Below are 24,668 nucleotides of genomic sequence, written 5' to 3' on the forward strand. Positions count from 1 at the left end.
CCACATGCCGCAGAGCGGCTGGGCCCGTGAGCCATGGCCGCTGAGCCTGCGCGTCCGGAGCCTGTGCTCCGCAACGGGAGAGGCCACAACAGTGAGAGGCCCGCGTACCGCAAAAAAAAAAAAAGAAAAAAAAAAAGATAAGACTCTTTAAAAACAAAACAAAACAAACAAACCTAAAACAGTATTATCAAATGTAGAAATTAATAAATCAGTAATTCTTTAATATTGTCAAATATCCAATAATATCAGAGTTTCCCTGTCTCACGTATATATATTTTAAATAATTTGTTCACATCAGGATTCAAATAAAGTCAGTACATTGCTACTAATTGCTGTGTCTCTTAAGCGTCTTTAAATCTTTTTCTCTCCATCTCTCTCCCTTTCTCTCCCTTGCAAAGCACTTTCAGATGCTGTATTGTGGTCCCATAGGGGTATTGCTGACTACAGCCCTGTAAACTGCCAGTTAGGTCTAGAGCCACGGTCAGATTCAGGTTTACCTGGTTGTCCTTTAAGCTCAGCATATGCGAACCCCGGGGCCTCTCACAGGGAACGTTGAACAGGCCCGAGGGACCAGGGAGGGTAGAGGAAACAGCCCCAGGGTCCTCAGGAACCAGGGGTCCTCCTCGGCTAGTGAGGCTGCGGGAACTTTCCATTTGACCTGGAGGTCCTCTGGGCCAGCCCTGCCAGCTGCAGCAGAGGGGGGCCCTGGAGATGGCCCTGGGGGTGGGTTCTGAGGTGGTGGACGGGGCCCAATGCAGAGCTTCAGTCAGCTGGCCCAGGGCTGGGGGCTGCTGGTCCGGACGGGCCGCGTGGCCCGCACTCCCTATGCAGTGGACAGATGTGTGTGCTGCCGGCTTTGGGCGCTGACACCAGTTTGGCCAGTTCCTCCGCATCTTAGTTTGCTGAGGCTAGAGAGGGATGCTGGCCTGTGGCCAGTGGCCCAGGGCCTGGCCTGAGAACCCCTGAGGCCGGCCTCGGTATCCCGAGGGTCCAGGGCTCCCGCTGGAATGACTAAGGACGTTACTTACTCTTGGGATTGCTACCCTGCACACCTTGAACTTGGCCACCCCTCACCTAGTGTGCTGCTGGCTCTTGGGGTGCCGTGGTGCTGCCTGCCTCTTGGCTTTCTCAGGAGGCTGGTTTCCTGGGGGCTGGGCAGGAAGTGGTCCGCCACCCTCTTGGAAGTTCCTAAGCCTGTCAGGCCCCAGGTCTTGTCCCGAGGGAGCTCTGATCATCAGTGTGCGCTGGGGCACATGCTGGGTGCTGGGGGAGGCCCCTGCCCAGCCCACATGCCACTCCCTGGTTCTGCTCCTCACCGCTCACCTGGGCATCCCAGAGAGCTCCTCCTGGGCGCTGTCTCGGGCCAGCGCGTTGCCCTGTTTGGTTTGTGTGGGTGTGAGAAATGCTCCAAGAGCCAGGGGTTCCAGAGGATACTGACTGCCTGGAGGGCGTCCTGGCTCCCTGCTGACCGGCCTCTTGGCACCGGGCGTGTGCTCTGCCTCTGGTTCAGTTTATTCATCTGTGAAATGGGGACAGTAAGAGCACCTGTGCTTGGAAGAGTGCCTGGCCTCAGGGACACTCCACGGAGTTACATTACAGAGCAGTGGGCGTCATGTCAGCATCGCTGCTGCCCTGAGGGCTTCAGGACACTGGAGACCCTCCTCAGCCCTGGTTGTGCTGTGGGCACATGGCGGGCACCCGTGAAGTTTCTGTAGGACAGACGAGTACGTGGGCACATTCAGCAGACATGGGTGCTTGCTCAGCGCTGCCCCATAGGAACAGAAGGGGTCCCTTTGTCCAGAAGCGTGGTGGACAGAAAACACATGCATCCTGTGGACCGTGACAAGGGCTGTGATTGGGGATGACGGTCAGAGGAGGCCCTCGGAGGGAAGCCATTGGCGGGCTTTAAAGGAGTGGGTTGGGGATGAGCCAGGAGCCGGTTCAAACTCCATGGGTTGAGAGGAGGCCGCAGCAGAAGCAGCTGGGTGGTAGGGGCAGCGAGTGGTCCAGAGGAGACGAGGAGGGGCTGGCTGAGGGGCCAGGGACTGGGGGAGTGGCTGGACCAGCCTTGCAGCTGCACCACCAGGCTGCGGCTGGTGGGGGGGGGGGCGGGCGAGGGGGTGTCACCCAGAGAGGGCAGAGGCAAGAGGAAGTCCTGGTTCTGAGCCTCGGGCGCCCAAGTTTGGCAGCGGGGGTCCCATGTATGGGCTGCATCTCCACGTGCCCTCGTCAAGCCTCTGCTTCTTCCTGGTGAAAACAGTGGTTTCCGTTTCTTGATGGCGCAGAGCTGAGCCCTGTGGCTGTAGCTCATCCTCCCACCTTTACAGGTAAGGAAGCCGAGGCTCAGGAGGGCAGGCCTTGTGCAGGGAGAGACAAGCCCCAGGCCCAGCCTGACCCTGTGCCCTGCAAGGGGGACAGCCAGCTGTCTGCTGACCTCCCCTTGCTGACACACAGGTGCCCTCAGCTGAGTTCCTCCTCCTAGCCTGTAGCCTCACTGCCCTATATCCACTCGGAAGGCGACTGGGGAAAGTTGGAAGCACCTGCAGGAGTGGACGGGCTGATGGGATGGGCCCCTGGGAGCTGTCTGTGGCCTGCTGCCTCCTGCCTGCGTCATCTTGGAGCAGATCCCAGGCATCATTATTTCACGTGTCAGCGCTTCAGACTGTGGCTCTAAAAGATAAGGCCTGCTTCATATTTTTTTCTTTCTTTTTTTAAAAAAATCAATTAATTTACTTTTGGCTACGTTGGGTCTTCGTTGCTGCACATGGGCTTTCTCTAGTTGCCGTGAGCGGGGGCTGCTCTTCATTGCGGTGGCTTCTCTTGTTGCAGAGTGCGGGCTCTAGGCGGACGGGCTTCAGTAGTTGTGGCTCGCGGGCTCAGTAGTTGTGGCTTGCGGGCTCTAGAGCGCAGGCTCAGTAGTTGCAGCACACGGGCTTAGCTGCTCAGTGGCATGTGGGATCTTCCTGGACCAGGGCTTGAACCCATATCCCCTGCATTGGCAGGTGGATTCTTAACCACTGCGCCACCAAGGAAGTCCCAGGGCTGCTTTCTAGTAGTGTAACAGTACCAGTGTCACGCCTGCAAATTATCAATTTTTTAATCCCCAGCCTAAAGGTCTTTCCTGTCTGAATCAGGATCTTGGCCGGACCCGCACATTGTGATTCAGGGGGATGTCTCCTAAGTCTCTTTGAATCTATAGATTCTTCTACCTTCTTTTTCTTTTTCTTTTTTGGTTTCTTTGCACTTTATTTGTTGGAGAAGCTGCGTCATTTGTCCCGTAGAGTTTGGTACCGTCTGCCTTGTTGCTGCTTTCGTCCCCGTGGTGTCTGCATTTAGCGCAGTCTCCTGATCTGTGTCTTCCCTGACAATGTGCACTTGAATCTGGAGGTGAGGTCTTCCCGGGAAGGGGGTCCGTGCTGGTGACGTTGGCAGGGTTAACAGACAGCGCCTGGGTGACCGACCTGTCAGGAGTCACAGATGGGTGGTAATCTTGTTCCTTCTTCATGTAGTAGCCGGGATACGTTTGTGCCATTTACCCCTCTTATCGTCTGTGTGTTTACCTAGTGGGAAAGCGGGACAAATGCTTGCTTCCACCCGCCTCCTTTGTTTGCCAGTTTCAGGCCCTGCTCCCAGTCTCGACAGACATTCTGCTGGCCAGAGGCTGTTTATTCCCCAGCACACGAATCTGTGCTCTCTCTTCCCCAGCCTCAACCCCCATAGAGCCCTCTGCCCCCAGGATGAGGCTCACCCTCTCAGTGGCGGCCAAGGCCCTTCTCTCTGGGTCCCCTGCTGCCACTGCTGTCCACCCTCCCCTCCAGCTGCAGCCACGTGGGCTCTCGGGGTCCCAGAGAGGACACTGTGGCCTGTGGCGCCTCTCTGCACCCTCTAGCTGTTCTCCAAGCCTGTCACAGCCTCCATGGGCCCTTCCTGGCCCCCTCCCCACCCCCACTGTTGGGTCAGGCCCCTCTCCAGCAGTGGTCACATTTCATTCTTTTGGCGAATATGGAGCGCCTCCCCAGGGCGGCCAGCACCCAGGGAAGGGGGTGCAGGACAGGAGTCCCCACAGCTGCTGCCTCCAGGGGTTCCCAGCTTGGTGGGGACACACACCCAGTGTGACAAATGCCTCCATATGGGTGGACACAGAGGAGGGGCACTGGCTGCATGTAGGGGTGTAACAGTGGTTACCAGGGGCTGCTTTCTCTTCCTTAACAAGAAGTGGGAGGCAGCAGCTCTGTGGCACTAGGGCTGCCTGCCTGGGGTGCTCTCGGCTTCCCTCCACGCTTGTGCCATGGCTGACGCTGGCCTGCAGGTGTACCGTGTGCCGTCTCACAGTTAGTCAGGAAGAAGAGAAATGCTGAGACTTTCTTGCACTTTTTTGATTTGGAAAGGAAAGCCCTCCCTAGGCTGACCTCCCTTATCTCATCGCCTCAAACTAGGTCACTGTCCACCTTGGACAAGGGGACTGATTTCCAAGTCTCGTGCAGATGGGCGGGGTAGAAACCTATTCTTCCTGGGGCCAGGGGCCAGGGGAGGGGCCGGGTCGATGTCGGTGGCGTCAGGTTGGCTTGAGAAGGCCTGACAGCTCCTGGAGGGTAGGGTCTGTGGCTCCATCGCGTGACAGATGCACCTTCTACCTTTGTGGCCTGGATGGGGGGACAGAGTCGTCCAAGTGCAACTGCAGGACCTCACTCCTGTCCCCTTTGTTCAGAAGCGGGCGTGTGGCCAGCCAGGCTGCCGCTCGCTGCATCACCAGCTCACCACGCACCATCTGCCCAGGGATGGCGGGGCGGCCGGGGCCCTGGTGCACCACCGCAGGAGGAAGGGGCAAAGAGAAGCCAGCCCGGGAAGTGCCAACGAGAGGGCTCAGCTGCCCTGCCCCTCCTTCCTGAGCCCTGCCGGACCTGCCCTCCTTCCTCACCTCCTGTGCACTGCTGAGAGGCCGCCACTGGCTCCCTGTACTCCTAGTTTTCTCTCTCCCACGGATAGCACTTTAAAAAATTGGGGTGTAATTCACATACCAGGAAATTCACCCTTTTTAAAGCACACGAATTTGGTGGTTTTAGCGTGTTCACAGTGTCGTGCAGTCATCACAGCTTTCTAGTTCCCAGGACGGTCTCATCATTCCAGAAGGAAACTTCATCCCTATTTGCAGTTAGTTTCCACGTTCCCCTCCCCCAGCCCCTGGCAACCATGAAGCCACTCTGTCTCTGGATATGCCTGTTCTGGACGCTTCGTGTAAATGGAATCACACACTGCATGGCCTTTTGTGTCTGGCTTCTCTCACTGAGCATCGTGTTTTTGAGGTTCATCCACGTGGTAACATGTGTCAGTGCTTCATTCCTTTTAGTGGCTGGATACCATTCTGTTATATGGATGGACCACAATGTGTTTATCCATTCACCTGTTGATGGACACTTGGGTTTGTTTCTGCTTTTTGACTATTGTGAGTGATGCTGCTGTGGATATAGGCGTACAAGTTTTTTGGGTTTTTTGGTTTTGTTTTTTTTTTGCGGTACGCGGGCCTCTCACTGTTGCGGCCCCTCCCGTTGTGGAGCACAGGCTCCGGACGCGCAGGCCCAGCAGCCGTGGCTCACGGACCCAGCCGCTCCGCGGCACATGGGATCTTCCCGGACCAGGGCACGAACCCGTGTCCCCTGCATCGGCAGGCGGACTCTCAACCACTGCGCCACCAGGGAAGCCCAGGCGTACAAGTTTTTATGTGAATGTGTATTTTCATTTCTTTTGGGTATACATCTAGGGGAGATATGTGGGTCATGCAGTTACTCTGTATTCAACATTTTGAGGAACTTTCATACACTTTTCCAGAGGGACCACCATTTTACCTTCCTGCTAGCAGAGCACCAGGATTCTGGTTTCTCCACATCCTTGCCAAGGCTTGTTATTTTCCTTTTTTAAAATAATTGCCATCCTAGTGGGTGTGAGGCAGTATTTTGTGGTTTTGATTTGTATTTCCCTAGTGGTTAATGGTGTTGAGCATCTTTTCGTGGGCTTATTGGCCGCCTGTATGTCTTTGGAGAAATTTCCCTTCCAGGAAAGGGGCCGGGGGTTGAGGCTGCAGGATCCTGGTCCTAGAGCCTGGGGTCCGGTCTCAGCATTGTCGCTGAGCAGCTGTGTGTCTTGGAGCGTCGTCTTCCCCGTCCGTGGGCCGAGCACTGAGGGGTGAGGGGGATGTGTGTGCGGGGCTGCGCATACCATCGGCAGGACTGCTTCATTAACCCGCTGAGAATATCATCCTGATGGTCTTTATTTCTGTCGTGGTGCCTGCTTTGCCGCTCCGCAAACAGTAAGTTGATTTCTTTTGCATGAGCGGAGCGATGGGGAGGCACACACACACACACACAGAGAAGCAGATGAGGGTCCAAAGGGAGAGGGGGGCAGGCCCGGCGGCAAGGAGTGCCTCCGCCTGGTCCGTGGCTGCCCTGCAGCCTCCTGTCCAGCCCCCTGAGTGGACTTCCTTGTTTTCTCTGTTTAAGGAGGAGCCAAGGAAGGTTTGCTTCACCTACGACCTGTTCCTGAACCTGGAGGGCAACCCACCCGTCAACCACCTGCGCTGTGAGAAGCTCACCTTCAACAACCCCACCGTGGAGTTCCGGTACAAGCTGCTGATGGCCGGCGGGGTGAGTGTGCCGCTCCACATGCCCCAACATGGCCCCCAGTGCTGGGCGGCCCTGGTGCTGGGGGCCCCCCGGGGCTCTCCAGCGTGTGGTTGGGCACCCAGGACCCAGAGGGGCAGGTTGCACGGGTGGCGCCCAGCAGCTTTGGATGGGACCCAGGCGTCCCGAGTCTGCGCTAGGGTGCTGTCCGCTGCGAGGGACTAACTAGTCTCTAGTTACCCTGTAGCTTCTTGTTGGCTGTGGGTAATTAGCATCGTCCTCCATGGAGGTGGGGCGGGGTGGGGGGAGGGGGCAGGAATGGGCGCGAGGCCAATCTGTCAGCTTGGAGCCGGAGCCAGTTTTAACCAGATCAGCAAGGCCTCGCGGGGGCGTGTCATGGGGGGTGGGGGGAGCAGCCCCGGCTCTGTAGAGGCTCCCTGCTGATGCGCGCTCCTGGCGGTTTTGTCCTGGTGACACAGGCTCTCAGAACTTAGGTCTCCGTAGCAAGTTGTGTGGCCAGTGATCCCCCTGCACGTGGCAAGGCCTTTGGAGAGCTGGGTCGGGTGCTCGGTCGTGGAGGAGGACTGGACTGCGCCGAGGGCGGTGGGCTGAGCACACGGACATCCCGAGCCTGGGATGGAGGAGTCGGGCTGGGGGCGCGAGAGCCTGTGTGTGCGCACGTGTGTGTCGTCGAGGCAGGCGCACCTCCCCAGTGCGTGCAGGGCGTTTGGCTTGGGTTTCTTTGGCTCTGGGGAGCAGTCCTTTCCTGTTCACTTAATTCAGTTGGGTCTTTCTATAAACTTTTTTAAAAATATGAAAGCAATCACGTATTCATCGCAGAATACGTGATTAAGTTATGCTGTATTCCTAGTAAAAGATTAGTGTGCGATTCTAATCTAGCACATGATGGCTGACGGAGTCCAGTCACAGAGCCGGGAGGTGCAGAGTCAGCTTACACAGATGTTGGCCCTGAGTTTGCTGGGTTCAGCGGTCCTCCCCCAGCTCTGCTTCTCTACCTTATTTTCGCTGCCAGATATTTTCCAAAGTATTTCCCGAGGTGTTCCCAGGTGTTCCCCCAAAGCTTTCACGGTCACCTCTCTTTGGGAGACAGACACACAGAGCGTCCACGGGCCTCTCAGAGTCCCAGGACCCAGGCACCGAGACCTTGGCTCCCCACGTAAAGTTTTTTTTTTTTAACCTTTAGAGTCACATGGGAAAACTGGTTGTATCATTTATAGTCATTTATTTTATTTTTTAAAAACTAAAACGTTTTGAAATTTAAAAAAAAGATGTTTTCTTTGCTCTGAGGAGATGCAGGTTCAGTGAGCATCATCTAAACACGTAAAACTGGAGGGCAGGGAGGAGGAGGTGCGCAGGGGCGGGGGAGGGAGGTGGGGAGGGCAGGCACAGCCTGCAATTTGGGAGGGAGGAAGGGAGGCCCGCGAGCTGCCACCCTGTGGTCTCTGCTGGCTGCTGTTCTGGCCCTTTGGGGCTGCCTGGAGAGCCGGTTGGCTGGTCAGGAACTTTCTCGCCCTTTGGGGCTGCGGGCTTCACGCCCCAGGCTGATGGCAGGGCAGTGCTTTCTGGTCCCAGGAGCTGCCCGAGACCTTTATGGGACGGTGGCTCCCGAGCCCTGAGTCCTGGTCCCTGTTTGCCATTCTGGGGCTCTGGGTCCCAGTGGCGCCGCCTTTGCCATCCCGTGGCGGATGGGCCCGGAGCCTGCCTGCATCGACGTTGATGTCGGCGCTGGAAGCACAGGAGGCCAGCGCAGGAGGAGCGGGCCGTCGGTGAGCCCACGAGGACTGCTTTCTGTGCGGGCCCCTTCTCCCGGGGTTGCCTGAGCCCTGTCGCTCCTCGCGTGAGGCTCAGACACCATCAGCGGTGACCTGAGCTGCTTCCCGCTGTGCCAGGCGGTTGCCCGGCCCCTCAGCTTGTGTCTCATCCTTTGCCCCGTCGGCAGTTGAGCTGTGCAGAGGTAGAGGCTCCTTCAGAGGCCAGGGGTGAGACGGGTCCCCGTGGAGCCATGTGCCCCAAAGGGCTGTCACAGACAGGCAGCGACACGGGAGGCCTCCACGCGTTGTCCTGGGATAGGGTTGGTTGGGGACCTTCATTTGAAGGGAGAGAAGTTGCAGCGAAAGTAGAAGGAAAAGGTCTGTGGGTGGACGCACTAAGGCATCCTGTGGCCCCGCCGTTCTCCTGGGCTGCGCTCTCCGTTGCTTCCCTGTGGCCTGGAGTGTGCGGGTCGCCAACAGCATGATCCCGGGCCTGGTGGGGCAGGCGGCTTCTGGGTGTCTGGTTCAGAGCGTGGTGGTCGGACAGGCTCCCGTGAGCAGCACCGCCTCGGGCTCCGCTGCAGGGCTTGGGGGGCGAGGGGCTCCACCGCCCTCCTTTCAACCCGTCGTCCCCGCAGCCAGGCGTGACCTTGGCCCCCCCAGATGAAACGCTGGTTCCTCGGGGAATCCCAGGCTCTCAGGGTTATTCATGGGGCCTGTCCTACCAAGCTAAATGCTTTCTTCTTTTGTGTGTGTGCGCTTTATTCTTTTGTTCTGTCTCATCAGCGTCTGGAAGGCTCCCTCTGAGCGCTGACTGCTACTAGGGTCAATTTGCGGTGTCAGTATTTCGAGGACTTGCCCGCCGCCTTCTCCCCCTTCAGCCGGGGCCTCGGGAGCCTGGCTGGAGCCGGGCAGGTGTTTCCCTGTGCACCTCCTAGCAGGACCCTGGACCCTCCCTCCTCTGGGCCCTCCTCCCCGCGCCCACCCCACGCAGCTCTCCTCTGGCCTGGCCGCACTCTCCCTGTCTGTCCACCCCGCCCGCCTCACGGTGGAGGAGGACATCGGGCACACACATCCTGCAGAGGTTGCTCCCTCCGCCGCAGCTGCCTGCTCTGGGTGTCCGGCCGGCTTCCCGCCCATGCCAACCACGCTTCTGGTCTGTCTACACCGCCGCGTGTGGGGCAGCTTTGGCCACAGCTCCGCGTCTTCTCGGCCGGCCCGGCCCACCGCGCCCAGCCATCCTGGGACCCGGCTTCTCTTCGCTCTCTGCCCGGCCCCGCTTGGCTCCAGCGCTTGGCACTCGGCCCCTCCCGGAGGGAAGCTCCGCAGGCCGGCTTCCTCTTGCCGATCGAATTTCCAGCCTGCCTCCTTGCTCGTTGATAACATCTGTCTCTTCTTTATCACTAGGTGATGGTAATGCCCGAAGGAGCAGAAACGGTGTCCAGGCCCAGCCCCGACTACCCCATGTTACCCACAATTCCACTCTCTGCCTTCTCTGACCCCAAGAAGACCAAACCGTCCCACGGCTCCAAGGTTAGTGAGGCGGAAGGCCCAGTCATGTGGGAGCGCTGGGGCCCAGTGGCGGGGCCTGGGCTCAGGGCGCCCCTCCGCAGAGCTGGACCTTCCGTCCCCGGACTCGCTCCCTTGGCATCCTCTCTTGGAGCACATCTCTGTGCTCCGCCCGGCTGCTCTGCCCCTTCGTCAGGAGGCTTGCCCTCCTGCACCGCTCAGACAGCCAGATGATCGCAGGTTCTTCCCCCGTTCCTCTTGAGGCCAGAGAGCCTGCCCCGTTCTCCCGTCCACCGAGTCTGAGGGCCTAGGGCCACTCGGACAGAACCCCAAGAGGCTGGCGTGGCTGGGGGCCGTGGACAGAGCATGTCCACCGCTGCCTCCTGGGCGTAACTGGCACTCCCCATCCGTAGGGGCTGGCGCTCCCTCCCGCGGCTGCTCCAGGCTCCACTTCCTTCTTTGGCAGCAGCTCTGGGCAGAGAGAGCTCGCCTGGGGGAAGGGCCGGGTGGAACCATGTGGCGGAGCCAGCTGTTTCGCCTCAAGAAGAAACGTTTCCTCGTCTTCTCTCGGCCAGCCAGGCAGGTGGCACTCTGCCCTCCCGACACCTCTCTCTCTCAGCTGTCCCGGAGTGGCCTCCAGAGCCCTCGGGCTGGTCCTGCAGTGGACCTGGAAGCTTGTGGGCACGCGTCCCACGCTGCAGCCACCTACACAGCTGTGTCCCCGAGGCCAAGCTCTGCCTGGCTCTCAGGGCAGCTGCTGGTCGTCCGCCACCAACCCCGCAAGTGTATCCTTTCTCATCCTGGCAGACTTCTTGCTTCACTCCCTGTCGGGTGTCGGGGGCCTGGCCGAGGTGGACAGGTTGAACTCTTGGGCCGTCTTACAGCCTTATGCTCATCAGCAGCCTTGGAGGAGGGCCACGTCAGCCAGGCAAGGTCTTTCTGGCACTTTCCACAAGGCCACTAGGTCTCTGAAATCCTCAGATCTGTCTGACTTAAGCCCTCTGGACGCGTGAGGCCAGAGTCTTCAAGTACGGAGTGCGGCTCCAGGGTCTTCCCCTCACAGGACTCCTGGGTCTCTCCCTGAACCTCACAGGACTTGAAGAAAAATTCTTGCTAGCCATCTTGGCAGCTTCTCCGAGCCACCCACAGTTTTTCGGAAGTCGGTGCAAAGTAGGAAGAGTGGGAACTGCCATCTCTTCTGTACCTGTTGCTTGCAAGTCACCTAAGAAGTGCCCCCTCCCAGGTGGTGAGGACACTCCAGTGGCCGACAGAGCCACGTCTGCTGGGGTTACTGGTGGCATCTCTTGCTGAGGTCTTTGAAACCCCTGGGACCCCCCCCCAAGCCAGTGGGTGTATCTGCGAGGCTTGGGAGGCCTGCAGGTAGGGTCCTTCGTCTTCACCCCTCCCGGTCCAGCATCTTTCTGCAGCCCCTGAACGCTGTGACATAGGGGGTCCCTGCGAAGGTTTCTGCTGATGGCTCTCTGACAGACCCCCTCTGCCCATTGTCACAGTCCTGCCTCTTCTTCCAGCTGAGGAAGCACTGGCTCTTTCCCCCAGACGGATTCTCCACTGCCTGGACCTGCAGAGGCTGACTGGCTGGACCGCATGCTCCAGGCAGAAGGGCCAGGAGGGAGGGGCGTGGTCCTTGTAGGGCCTGGGGGCCGCTGGAGAGTCTGGCTGTTGCAGCCCCAGGTGGATTGGTCCCTGTGGTTCTGTTTCTTCCCACAGACCCCTGGAGGGTAGCTTGGCAGGCAGGAAGTGGAGCCTCCTAGGAGAGGACCGGGACCCCCTGAAGGCTCACTGTGCAGGTGGCTGTTCCCTTTGGTCCCGCCGCCCCCTGGACTTGTGCGCCTATAGCTTCAGGGCGCCCTGCCTCTCCTTGTCTGATGTCAGCCAGTCGGCCTGGTGGGCTTTTCTCTAACACTTGGTTCTTAATCATTTTGGGTCCTCGACAGCTTTGAGAACATGACTGCAGTGGAGCTTTGCCCCAGGAATGTCTACATTATGCTACAGACTTAGTGTGTGACTTCAGAGGGCCTGTGCTCTTGGGTGCCCGTACAGAGCTCCAGGTGAAGAGCCGCCGCTCCGAGGCCCCTGCTAGTTGGGCAGGCCCTGGACAGCGGGGAGGCTCTGCCGACCCGGGCAGGGGGCCGTCGGCAGTCGTGCCCATCAGGGGTGCTCCGCTCCACCTCTCGGGGCTGGGACTGTGCGGCCCAGGCGGGCTCATGGACGCTGCAGGAAGAGGCCAGGATGGTGTGGGAGGTCTCTGCTTCTTGCCTCCCTCCTTGGGGGAACAGCTTGCTGGAGAGTGGAGCCCCCAGAGACCGGCCCCATTCCACACAGCAGCCCCCCAGGGGTGCCCCTTTGCACAGGCTTCTAAAGGGGTGCTCGTGGTGTGAGCACCCCTTCCCGCTGCCGTGGTGACGTGATGGCCGGGGCCAGGGCACAGGGCCGACTTCTCTCCAGGGAGGTGGCAGGAGCCCATGGCCAGGTGGGGCTGGCCCTGAACCTTTGGCACTGGTGTGGGTAGTGGATCCGCAAGAAAACGGGGACTCCAGTAGGTCAGAGGTGGTTCTAGGCTGTGCCGTCTTTCCCTGTGGCTCTTTGCTGGGAGGCTTCTGTCGCTGGACCCTTGGAGACTGTGAGCGCAGGAAGCAGAAGCCCAGCTGCTGGGTGTTCACCTGGCTCGCCCGTCCCTTCAGCACTTGGGGTGAGCTGGTAGAGGGAGGCTGCTTTGGGGGCCCCGCCCAGGTGGGCCCCTGTGGTCTAGCTGCTGGTGGTGCCCAGCCGTGCACCTGTCCCACAGAGTTGGGGGCAGAATCCTGGCAGCGGACGGCAGCGGGCACCTGTCCCGCAGCCCTGGCTGTGCGGCGAGGTGGTGATGCGGTGTACGCGGTGTTGGCGAGGAGCAGGCCCGCCAAGGTGTCAGACGGGGCTCCTGCCTGGGGGCGGGGTGACTGTGCACTCGCTGTCCGCCCTGTCCGCCCTGCCCGCCCTGCCCGCCCTGCACTGTCGCCTGGTGAGGTAGGTGGTCTTGCTCCTGCTTAGAGGGAGCGCAGGCGTGCAGGCTTGGAGTTCACCAGCCCGCCTTCCCGGCGGCCCGGTGCAGGGCCGCTCACTGCCTCTGTTGCCGGTGGGAGCCCCCCTGACCTGGCTCATCAACGCCAAAGTCCAGGCTCCACCCTCAACCCTCGGTTTCCGAGGCGGAGGTTGAGGCATTGCACATGGTTTAGAAAAGCTGCCCAGGCGGCTTGGGTTTCGGGATACGTCTAGGAGCCGTTAGTCATGCGCAGTGCCTGGGAACCTGGCAGGCACTCAGTTAATGCTGAATGTGGAGATTAAAGGGCGATCAAAGAGCTGCGGTGCTGGTGCGCGTTGGGGCCAGGCCAGGCCGGGCCGGAGCCGGGCCTTCCAGGCAGGGTGGGGGCGACCTGGGGAAGCACCTGGCTCTGGTGGGGACAGAGGAGAGGCCCCGCCTGCTGGCGCCCCCAGCCCCCGCGCCGCAGCAGCCCCGCGGGAAGCTGCAAGGCGCTGGAGTGGGAGTGGGTCCGTGTGGCTTGCCTGTCTGTATCTGACTCACCGTGTACTCTTCTTGAATCCCTCAGGGGAGTCTTAGCCTGCAGCCGCCTGGGACCTGCTGACACTTCCTAGTAGTTTAAAGGGACAGCTCCATTTAAAACTCTCACCTGCTGCCTTACTTTTTCGCTTTATGGAAGATTTTCTCTAGCTGAGTCTGAATCAGGTGGATTATACTTTGTAGGGGTTGTGGGAGGCGGAGCAGGGCGGCCCCGAGATGCCATTTGACCGTGTCCCCCTCCTGCCCGGCATTGCAGGACGCCAGCAGGGAGAGCGGCAAGGCCTGCAAGGCCCACAAGACGACCAAGGAGCACCGGGAGCGGCCACGCAAGGACTCAGAGAGCAGGGGCGCCTGCAAGGAGCTGGAGCGCGAGCAGGCCAGGAGCACCAAGGACGCCGCGCGGAAGCTGGGCGAGGGCCGGCCGCCCAAGGAGGACAAGGCCCCGCCGCCCAAGGCCGCATTCAAGGAGCCCAAGATGGCCCTGAAGGAGACCAAACTGGAGAGCATGTCCCCCAAAGGCGGGCCCCCGCCGCCGCCCCCGCCCAAGTCTTCCAGCAAGCGGCCGGCCGCCGCCGACTCACCCAAGCCCAGCGCCAAAAAGCAGAAGAAGAGCAGCTCCAAGGGGTCCAGGAGCGCCCCGAGCACCTCACCCCGCACCTCATCTTCCTCCTTCTCGGACAAAAAACCGGCCAAGGACAAGGGCGGTGCCAAAGCGGAGAAGGTCAAGCCTGAGAACGAGCCCAGGGAGATCAAAAAGCCTCCGGAGGCGGAGGAGTCCAACTCGGAGGACGAGGCCTCCTTCAAGACCGAGGTGAGGTGGCTCCTTCCCCCGCCCTTCTCCCCTTCCCACACCCCACCCTCGTCCTCTCTCTGCGGGCTCTGAGCCGCCCAGAGGTTACAAGGAGGCTGGGCGCCCACTTGCTCCATGTAGCTTTGGGCAGCCTCTGTGCCTTGCCAGATCTCAGTTTCCCCTTACGTTGGGGGTGACGAAACCGCCTCGCGAGAGATCTGTGTGGACGGTGCTTGGGATGAAGGGTCCCAGTTCAGCGTTATACTGGTATCTGCGTTCACAGCTCTTCTCGGGTTGCCCCCTGTGTGGGCCGGAGTCTCACTGTCCGCTTTGGGGTCAGGGTGGGCGATTGTGTCTCACCATGGAGTCTTTACCCGGCTGCCGCAGGCTCGGTCAGCCAGGGCACCCCCTCCCTCCACTTGTGATGTGGTGTCCCTGTGTGTTTTCATCCCACTCTCTGGGTCCGGGAGCCAGAGGTTCTGGGTTTTTCCTGCAGCAGCATTTCCATGCAGCTCTGAATGTCACCATCAGAGACGGCTTGAGTCACAGAGGAGCTAGGGGCCAGATTGTTGACTCTGGGTAGCCAGACCTCTCTGGGCCTTGGAGGGCCACGTCATTTCCGCATGCTGTTTGGCCTCTGGTACTCAGCGAACAGGGACTTGGAGGGATGGATGGATGGATACGTAGTTGGATGGACGGATGGATGAGTGAGCGATTGACCCCCTCACCTGTATCACCAGCCCCAGCCCTCAGTGGCCTTTTTTAAAAAAATTAATTATTTATTTACAGCTGCATTGGGTCTTCGTTGCTGTGCGCGGGCTTCTCATTGCGGCGGCTTCTCTTGTTCTGGAGCACGGGCTCCAGGCACGCGGGCTTCAGTAGCTGTGGCTCGAAGCCTCTAGAGCGCAGACTCAGTAGTTGTGGCCCACGGGCTTAGCTGCTCCGCGGCGTGTGGGATCTTCCCGGACCAGGGCTCGAACCCGTGTCCCCTGCATTTGGCAGGCGGCTTCTTAACCACTGCGCCACCAGGGAAGCCCTCAGTGGCCTTTTGTAGTTCCCAGACTCTTATTCACTCTCAAAGGCAGAAGCTTTGTCTCCAGCATTGCTGCTCAGAGAGCCACTGGGACTTTGCAGATGGTTCCCAGAGGTGAAGCCAGAGGTGGTTTGTGTCAGTAGCACCGATGTCGTGAGCGTGCGGCTTCCAGGGGCACCTCGTTGGAGGTGGCTGGGGGTGACAGTTTGGCTCATGGGTAACAGTGCATCCCCACAATTAGGGACACACACAGGGCTGGTGATGTCACATGCCCAGCGCTTCTTGCGCCCGGGAGACTGTCTGCCAATGAACCTGAGGATGGCAGGACCCCGGAACGTCTCTCTTACTTGGAGACTCCTGGGAGTCCAGGGCCCTCCCAGCCACCTCTCGGTTGCCGGAGGTTCTTTGGGTGCTTCATAGCACCCCATCTAGCATCTTTCTCTCCCGTCTGCTCAGACCCGGAGCTCTGGTCTGGTGCGCTTCCCTCCTGTCCGCCTCAGGTGCTTCCAGAGAGACCTTCCTGTGCCCAAGGCTGGTGCCCCTGTGTAGGGAAGAGGTGGAGGCCTCCCTGAGCCCTGCCTCCCTGGCTGAATGTTGGCGCCCTAGCCGCGGGTGTCCACCCTGACGTCCTGCTGTGATTGTTGTGAGCACCCGTGCCACTGTGGGCAGCTACCTCCGCCTGCTCCGTGCGGTGGGGTGGGGCTGGCTGGGTGTCCAGTGTCTGTGGCCTTGGCCACCGCGGCCCTGAGGCTGGAATCGCTCAAGGAAGCCCAGGGCTTTCTCCTGGCTAAAGAGGCGCATCCAGCACGCTGAGAGACTTCTGAACGGCGAGTCTGGGCCGTCAGCATGCCCGGGGGATCTCTAGGGCTGCTGGACAGTGACTCACATGTCCTGACCCTGGGACCTGGCGAGGCACAGGTGGCCATGGCGAAGGGGGCGAGACGGCCTTCCAGACCCGGGCCTCCCCAGCTGCCCTTGCCTGTCTCCGGCCGTCCCACGCTGGAGGCCGAGTGGGCGCCACTGCCGGAAAGCTCTGACCGCTGCGTGGAGCCCAAGTCTCCTCCTCCCCGTCGGCCCTCAGAGGGGCCAGGCAGCTCCTCGTCTGAGTCCTGGGCCAAGCCCCCCAGCTCCTCTGGCTCTCCTCTGGCTGCTCCTCTGGGGTCTCCTTGGCTGTGGGGTTCCTGACACTCAGTCCCTTTCAGTCACAGGCCCTGGAGCACTGGGAGCACAGCAGGCCCTCCACCCTCCTTCCGGACGCCCCGTGTGGCCTGAGCCCCAGGACACGTCGGCAGCCCCTTGAGGGCTTTTCTGACCCCCAGGAACCATTAGGCTCTTGGGGCTGACACCACTTCCAGATTCCCCCCTCCCCTCCACACCCCGCCTCTTGGATTCATGTGGAAGGAAAGGGGACGAGTGTGGCTGAGAAGCCCGCCTGGCCTGGGCCGTCAGGACAGAGCAGGTGCTGCCCTGCCCTGGACCTTCCTGAGCCTGTTGGCCCGAGCCTGCGTGCTGGTGGCCTCCCAGCCAGGTCTTCCCTGCCCCGGAGCTCTGTCCAAATTCCCTGCCCCAGATGTCGGAAGTGCAATTGGCATCGACCTCCGTGTGCTTAGCAGAAGCCTTCAGGGCAGCTCTTTTACAGATGGGGAAACTGAGGCTTAAAACCACAGGCTGCCTTGGCCAGTTGGTGAGAAAGCCAAGGTCAGAAGCCAGGACCTCCAAGCCAGAATAAGAACTCAGGGATATGCATGCCGGGGGAACCGTGTGGCTCCAGGCCCGTTTTTGGGGGTGGGGAGGGTCACACACTGGTCTGACTGGTACCCACCCAGTGGACAGTGGGTGATGCCAGTCTAGGCTGGTTTCCCGGGGAGGGTTTCTCGGGGCACACCACTGGCCCGTGTGAAGGTAGCAAGTCGGGGACGTTGGCAGGGGCGTGCTGGGAGGGCCCGGAGCGGGTCGGGCTGGGCGGTGGCGGACCCCAGAGTAGGGAGCCCTCAGCTCTTCAGCTGGGAAGCATTCTGTGCCCAGGCAGTGGGATCCTTCTCTGAGTCTGCTGAGGAGAGACCTGAGCCTTCCCGGGTCTCCTTCCGGGAGCTGGGGCTGCCCTCAGCCCACGGGCCAGGGGGAGGGGCTCCTCTCCTGTGGCACGTGCCAGGATTGAGGAGACACTGCTGGGTGTCTCCGCCTGTCTCCTGGCCCCTTCCAGGTGCTCAGGCTGCTCAGCTCCCCCAGACAGTCCCCGAGGACAGGAGGCTGGACGGTGTCTGGGCGCCCTGGGCTGGCAGGCTTTCTGAGCCATGAGTGCCCACTGGAGCCCAGCCTGGCCCAGCCCCCGGCGCTGGGCTTATCACTCTGCTGCGCGTACCTGTGCCAGCCTGTTGGTTTCTCCTGAGGGCCCAGAGCAGACGCCACCCAGTTCTGGCTCAACCCCTTCCCCACGCAGGCCTCTCAAGTGGGAGGTGCTGCCCCATGCTACTTACGCCTTAGTATCCTAGGGCCTGGGCTCCTAGTTTGGGCTTTTACTGCCCCCTGGTGGCCAAGTCGGGGCTAAAGGAAGAGGAGAAGGGGGATGTGACCGGCTCTGGGTGCAGTGGGGCCAGCTGTGAGTCCACTATGTCCTCAAGTGCTTGTCACTTGCCCACACACTCACTCATCATCACCTCAGGGGCACCCAGTGACAGGGAGACAGCTTGTTGTCGCTACTCAGCCTCGGGACAGACTGAGGAAATGAGGGGCAGGATGAGGACGCACCCACCTTTCCTGTTCGGACCTTCCAGCTGTTGGCCGCAGCGCACACCAGCCAGCTGTGCTCTCGCCGGAGGAGGGTAGGGCCCACGAGTGAGAGCAGCCACAGTCGCCTGCCCCCCGCCCGCCTCCAATCCCCCTGCGGCGAGAGCTGGCCTCGGCCCCGTCCTCCTGCGCGGGCAGGTGGGAGCACCAGGCGTGGCTGGAGATTTACCGTCCCTCAGTGGGAAAAGAAAGGTCATTGGTTGCATTTTGAATGCACACTGGCGGCACACTGGCGGCATCCTGGGGCTGGGGGAGGCGGTGGGATGGGGTCAGGGTCTCGGGTGCCGGGGCCTGGCGCCTTGGCGGGCTTTGGAGTGCGTATCTGGGGCGTCCTGCCTGGCTGTCCCTGCCACCGGAGGGCTCCTTTTCTTTGGACTGAAAGATGACTGTTGTCCTCTCTCCCTGCTGCCCCCCGCCTGCCCTGCCGTGGGGTGAAGTCCGCCCAGTCGAGCCCATCCAACTCCAGCTCCAGCTCCGACTCCAGTTCAGATTCGGATTTTGAGCCATCTCAGAACCACAGTCAAGGTGCGTGCTGGGAAAGGAGAGAGCCGGGGTGGGGACGCGTGGGGCTGGTTTCTGGTGGAAAGGCTCACTGCTCTGGGAGCAGCCCCCGACCTTCACGGAGGCCAGTGGGGCACTGGGTCTGGTATGGAGCCCAGGTTCACAGGGAATCTCGGGTCTGGTATGGAGCCCAGGGGTTCACAGGGAATCTCGGGTCTGGTATGGAGCCCAGGGGTTCACGGGAATCTCGGGTCTGGTATGGAGCCCAGGGGTTCACAGGGAATCTCCCAATGCGGGCTTGCTCGTGCCCGAGTTTCAGCACACCCTGAGGGCCAGAAAAGCCCGAGGGCAGGGCGCGAGGGAGGGTAGGGAGGCTGGGGCCTGGGCTGAGCTTGCCCAGGGTTTCACTTCAGGATATGCTGTTTGCCTGTACCGGGCCCCAGAGATCCGTGTCCACAGGTGTGTGGACGCTCAGGGGTCCGGTGCTAAAAGCAAAACTGGCACAGATGACCCGACCGCCAGCTGTCCGTCGCCTGGGCCCTCAGCTTTGCCCCATCTGTGCGACAGGGCTTTGAGCTGTGCTTTGTGGGTCTGCGGCGGAGGGCCCTGTTGTGACTTGGGCTCTGCCCTTGCCGGAAGCCTCCTCTCCAGTTCCTCCCAGATGGAGGCTCACTTGGCCAGCGCAGGGTCCCTTCCTCTGCCTCAGCCACCCAGCCAAGCACCCCGCTCCTGCCGCATGCCTGGCCAGCACTCGGCCCAGGCCCCCGCAGCCTGCAGTGCTGCCTTTTCCCTGCAGGCCGCCTGGGGTACTTGTTGGGAGGCGGCACCAGACCCATTTCCTGCCCCAGAGTGGATAGGGCCCCCTGGCCCCTCGACCCCTGCCCACCCTCGCACTGGAAGCACCTCTTCTGGTGGGTCGGATTGAGAATTTCCTCCACGGCCTGCAGTCCCTTTTGGAGGGTGGGGGAGAGCTGGGGGAGGCGAGCATAGTCCGGGGGCCTGACATAAAGACACGCAGTCCTGAGGGGGCTGGGGGATGGGGTGCTCCAAGCCCATAGTCTCTCCAACGGTTCTTATCTACGGGGAAGGGAGGGGGAAACCTGCCGTGCACGGGATCACATGACCAAGGTAATTGAGGGCTTTGTGTCCCTCTGTTGCCTTGGTAACAGGAATATAAACCAAGATGCCGTCTGTAGGGGACTGGAACCGAGTGTCTCTGGAGAAAGGGGAGGACGGTGGGCCGGGAGCAGTGGAGGGGCCTGCCACGGGGCTGGGCAGGCCCGAGGAGGGGCGCAGGCTGGGGGGCTGGTGTTCTGTGGCCCATGCTGCGGGCCGCCTCGCCCTTCTCAGCCAGGACTGGTTCATCCTGCCTGCAGGCAGAGCTCTGATCCCAGCAGCCGGAGCAGAGGAGGGCTGCTCCTTCCCTTTGCAATGGAGGGGCCCTGCGGTCCTGTCTTGGGCCAGGGGCCAGAGGCCTGTGAGGAGGGCCAGGAAGGTAGGGGTGGGGGGAGCCAGGAGTCTCTTAAGGAGGGGGTGGCCACAGGCGCAGTGCTTGGAGATAGGCGGCAGGCCCCACCTGGCCAGAGGAACCTCCGAGGTGGGTTTGCCTGGGTGTGTTTTGGAGGTCGTGGCGTCAAGGAGCTCCATGTGGCCCTGGGGGTGGAGGGGACTCTGGGGTGCACGTGGAGCCCTGAACCCCCTTCTCTCCCCCTCCCTCCCTCTATCCCTTCCTCGCGGCCCTCACCAGGACCCCTGCGCTCCATGGTGGAGGACCTGCAGTCTGAGGAATCTGACGAGGACGACTCTTCGTCAGGCGAGGAGGCTGCTGGCAAGACGAACGCAGGAAGGGACTCCAGGTGCCTGGGCCAGAGGGGAGGAGTGGGCGTGGGCGCACCGGGGCAGCTCTGCCTGGCCCTGCTGTAATCGTGGGGCCTCCAGTAGGTGGGCCAGGACGGGGGCTCCCCGGGGTGAGGCAAAGGGAGCCTCTGAGCCCACCGGGCGGTGCCCTGCCTAGGCATTGAGGTGGGCCTGGGGGCCTCAGGGGGCATCCTTCCTCCCCTCGCTGGAGGATGTGGCTGCCTGGCAGGGAGGGGCAGGACGCTCAGGGAGAGGAGTCCATCACCACCCGAGAAGGGGGGCGAGGCGGTGCCCAGCAGCCCGAGGACCAGCCTTGGTCCCAGGCATATGGGGCAGTGGGGGCTGGTTCCTCTGCTCTCGGGCTCGGGCCAGGGGTCCCTTCCCCCTTCCCCAGGTGCACTGGCCCAGGGAAGATGACGTGTGGCCTTCCCCCAGAGTGGGTAAGCCGAGGCCCCTCCTTTGGACACCCCCAGGCCTTGGGAGCGAGCCCACCTCAGGGATGGCTGTGCGTTCTCAGCCTCCAGCCCAGCGCAAGTGCCAGCCTTGGCCCCAGGACTGTGGGGTGGGCTCAGCGGACTCGGGGTCTGGGCCCAGCCCAGCAAGGGGCGGGCGTCTGATGTCACCACGCTGGCACCTGTGTCCCTCCCTCCCGGGGCGTTGGGCTCAGGCTGCCGCTGGCAGGGACTGTCCTGCAGGGTGCCGCACCGCGCCGGCATTCTGAGCCTGCAGTGAGCAGCGAGCCCCGCCGGGATCCCAGAGCCTCTCAGAGCCAGCGTGCTCGTCTCTGGGTTCTTTGCTCTTTGAAGGCAGCTCAGATGCAGTCTTTCTTTCCTTTCCTTTTAAGCCGGCAGTGACCGCCTAGAGCTGGCTGAGGGGGTCTCCTGAGCTGTAGGGGGAGCGCCGGGCCCTGGCCTGGCCCCAGGGAGGGGCCGAGTCCGTCCCAGAGCCCCAGAGCATTGTTTGCAGGGTGGGGCCCCCTCCCCTGAGGACAGGGTGGCCTGACAGGGTGTCGTGTCTGCGTTCAGGTTGAGCTTCAGTGACAGCGAGAGCGACAACAGTGCCGACTCCTGCCTACCCAGTCGGGAGCCCCCTCCACCCAAGAAGCCGCCCCCACCCAACAGCAAGGTAACGTCCTAGAGGCCGGCTGAGGGTTGGGCCTGGGGTTTCTCCAAGCGTCTGAGGCTCAGGGTGGTGGGCGCAGAGGAAGGTCATTTCACCCCCAGGCCCCAGAGATCGTCAGCTGCCCAGGAGGGGCTGCCCTTAGAGTTGGGTCCAGGGCCAGAGGAGGGAGGACAAGCAGGCCTGGGGCCTGGGAAGGCGGTGGCCCTGGGGGCTGGGGAAGGGGGTGTGGGCTGGCGCTCACACAGACCTGGGGTCACCCTGCAGACGTCAGGCCGCCGGAGCCCGGAGCCCTGCAGCAAGCCCGAGAAGATCCTCAAGAGGGGTGCCTACGACAAGGTGGGGGCTGGGGGGTGGGGGGGCCTACGACAAGGGTGGGGGCTGCAGTGGGGAGGGGCCTGTGACAAGGCGGGGGCTGGAGTGGGGAGGGGCCTACGATAAGGTGGGGGCTGGGATGGGGAGGGGCCTGTGATAAGGCGGGGCTGGAGTGGGGAGGAGCCTATGACAAGGCGGGGCTGGGGCGGGGTGGGGGGGCTATGACAAGGTGGGGGCTGGAGTGGGGCGGGGCCTGTGACCAGGCGGGGCTGGAGTGGGGAGGAGCCTACGACAAGGCGGGGCTGGGGCGGGGTGGGGGGGGTGCTGTGACAAGGTGGGGGCTGGGGGAGTGGGGAGGGCCTACGACAGCGCTGGGCGGGGAGCGCCAGCCTGGAGCTGACGTGGGTGTGGTCGCAGGGCTCCGCTGGGCCGCGCGCTGAGCGCCTCTCTGTCCCCCAGGCCTACACTGACGAGTTGGTGGAGCTGCACCGAAGGCTGATGGCGCTGCGGGAGCGCAACGTGCTGCAGCAGGTACTGGATGCGGCCACCCACCCCGCGGCCCCCGGAAGGCAAAGCATCTCAGAGGAGTCCCGGGTGGGGTGCCCCTGAGGCCCGTGGGCTGCTGACCCCGTTAGGCAGCCCCAGGGAATCACTCTCCATTCTCCTCGAGGGCCTGGTGGGGGGCGGGGTCCACGCCAGCCTAGCGCCCCGTACACTGAAGCCACCTGCCACCACCCTCCAGATCGTGAACCTGATCGAGGAGACCGGCCACTTCAACGTCACCAACACCACCTTCGACTTCGACCTCTTCTCCCTGGATGAGACCACCGTGCGCAAGCTGCAGAGCTACCTGGAGGCGGTGGCCACATGACCCTGGGCCGGGTGCCGGGCCGCGTCCCCGGGGTCCTGGGAGGCCACGTCTGGGCCCCGCCTTCCCTCCTCTCTCAACTTGCCCGCCCGCAGCACTGCCTTAGTGACCGCCCTGTCCTCGGCCCACACGGCCAGCTGCACTTTCCTCGTCAGGAGCCCCGGGGCCGAGGGGCCCAGGCCGGCGCTGCTGCTCCCCGACACCCTGGGGCCGTCACCTGGGCCCCCCTTGGAAAGTGGCTTGTGTACTCCCGAGGGGGAAGAGACGTGCCCCGCAGTAGGGGCCTCGCTCCTCGGTGGGGCGTGTGGCACAGCTTCACTGCCCGGGCCCCTCTGAGAGGCTGGGGCACTGCCTCCGGCCTCCCGCAACGGTTCGGAACACCCCGCCGCGCCCCAGGACCTCAGAGGGCTACTGCCGCACCAGGACGGGCCCGGCTCGTCCTCCGCGTCAGCCAGACACGGTCCTGTGTCGGCTCTCACTGTGCTGGGACTCCGTGCTGTATAGTTCTCTCTCTATTATATATATATGTCTGCACTGTAGGTACCGAGCGGTTCCCGGGTGTGCATTTCTAGGGCAGCAGTGCACGTGGGGGTGGGGGGTGTAAGGCGGGACTTGTAGGTTGCGATGTCGCCGCTGCCCTTGGTGTTGGGCTGAAGGCCGGGCTGGAGCGCCAGCTCACCCTCTCCAGGTGCAGGGAGGACGCCTCCTGCCGCTCCCGGGGCGGTGAACACTGCGGGCCGCCGTCTCCAGGAGCCGCCCTCCCGGCCCCCAGCCAGCCGCGGGCTGAGACTGGGTCGGCGTCCTGGGGCTCGTCCTCTTCCTCCTTCCATAGGATCCTCTTCCTTCTGTTGACCGAGTCTTCGAACTTTGGAAAAAATGAGCTTTTGCCAAATAAGACGGGATAGTTTGTGGAGTTTTTTGAGGAGCGTCAGGACTCAGAACCAGCCCCTCGTGCCTGGGCCCCGGCCGGCGACAGGCCCTTCCACCCCTGCGATTCACGCCGGTCCAGGGCTGGAGACCCAACTCCTCGCACGCCTGAAACTCTCCAAGGGCCAAGCCAGCTCCTCCCTCCCGGCCAGAACGCCCTCACGGAGTCAGCTCACCTTGTGGTGGGCTCCTGGGGGCTGGGGACCTCGACTCAAGGCTCCTCTGGTCCCCACTGGCTTCAGGAGAGGAGGCCAGGGCTGGAGCCAGGCTCACTTCTCTCCCACCCACTGTCGGACGGTCCCTCCTCCCCCCAGTTTGTGAATTCCCACGTGGGGCGTGCCACGCTCCCCTTCCCTGTGGTCCCCTGACCATTGTCACTGCTCCGATTCTGTCTGTCTGTCAGGCAGACCCCAAACACTCCCTCGGGAGCCCCGCCTCCAAGGCTTCCCCGAATGCCAGCCTTCCTGGTGAGATCCCAGGACTCGGGGAAGGCCCGAGAACTTTCAGAGGAGACTGCCGTGACTCCTCGCCATCTGCTCTGATTCTCTCCCAACCCCACTGCCTTGAGGTATTAGGAAGAGGGCAGGCCTGTGTGGCGGGCTCCGTGCTGCCACCGTCCCCTTCTCCAGGCAGGCCAACAATACTCCGAAGTGGGGCACCTCTCTTCTCTGTTAACTCTAAGACATTGGACAGAAAGGACTGGCCCGAGAGCAGCAGCTGCCTGGCCCTCTGCACAGAGGCCGCTGGGGGTCGCGGGTGGGAGCCTCAGCCCAAGGGCCCCAGTCTTTCTCCTTCCGGAGGATCCCCTCCTGGCTCTGTGACTCGGGCGGCCCTCAGCTCAGGAGCCAGGCTCTGCCCCTGAGGCAGCTAGAGGAAGGCCGGGCTCTCGGGCCTGCCCTTTGCAGTAGCAGCGGCAGCATCTGGCCCTGCCTGCTGTTGCCAGGGCCTTTGGAAGCACCAACCCATTTCTGTTACCTCCTCTGGCCAGAAGGCCCCAGT

At 62.0% G+C, this 24,668-nt stretch overlaps 1 protein-coding gene across 1 annotated transcript in view; it reads left to right on the top strand.

Annotated features, from left to right (window-relative positions):
• MLLT1 (MLLT1 super elongation complex subunit) overlaps positions 1-22,745 on the top strand; it is a 63,312-nt gene extending 40,567 nt beyond the window's left edge. The window contains exons 5-13 of the mRNA XM_065873845.1: positions 6,495-6,638; positions 9,794-9,919; positions 13,729-14,283; positions 18,520-18,607; positions 20,331-20,439; positions 21,466-21,565; positions 21,827-21,898; positions 22,334-22,405; positions 22,617-22,745. Of these exons, the coding sequence (XP_065729917.1) occupies positions 6,495-6,638; positions 9,794-9,919; positions 13,729-14,283; positions 18,520-18,607; positions 20,331-20,439; positions 21,466-21,565; positions 21,827-21,898; positions 22,334-22,405; positions 22,617-22,745 (1,395 nt within the window). The remainder of the gene's footprint in view (positions 1-6,494; positions 6,639-9,793; positions 9,920-13,728; positions 14,284-18,519; positions 18,608-20,330; positions 20,440-21,465; positions 21,566-21,826; positions 21,899-22,333; positions 22,406-22,616) is intronic.
• Positions 22,746-24,668: the final 1,923 nt, after the last annotated feature.

The sequence above is a fragment of the Phocoena phocoena genome, chromosome 3, assembly GCF_963924675.1.
Source record: "Phocoena phocoena chromosome 3, mPhoPho1.1, whole genome shotgun sequence".
Lineage (NCBI taxonomy): Eukaryota > Metazoa > Chordata > Mammalia > Artiodactyla > Phocoenidae > Phocoena > Phocoena phocoena.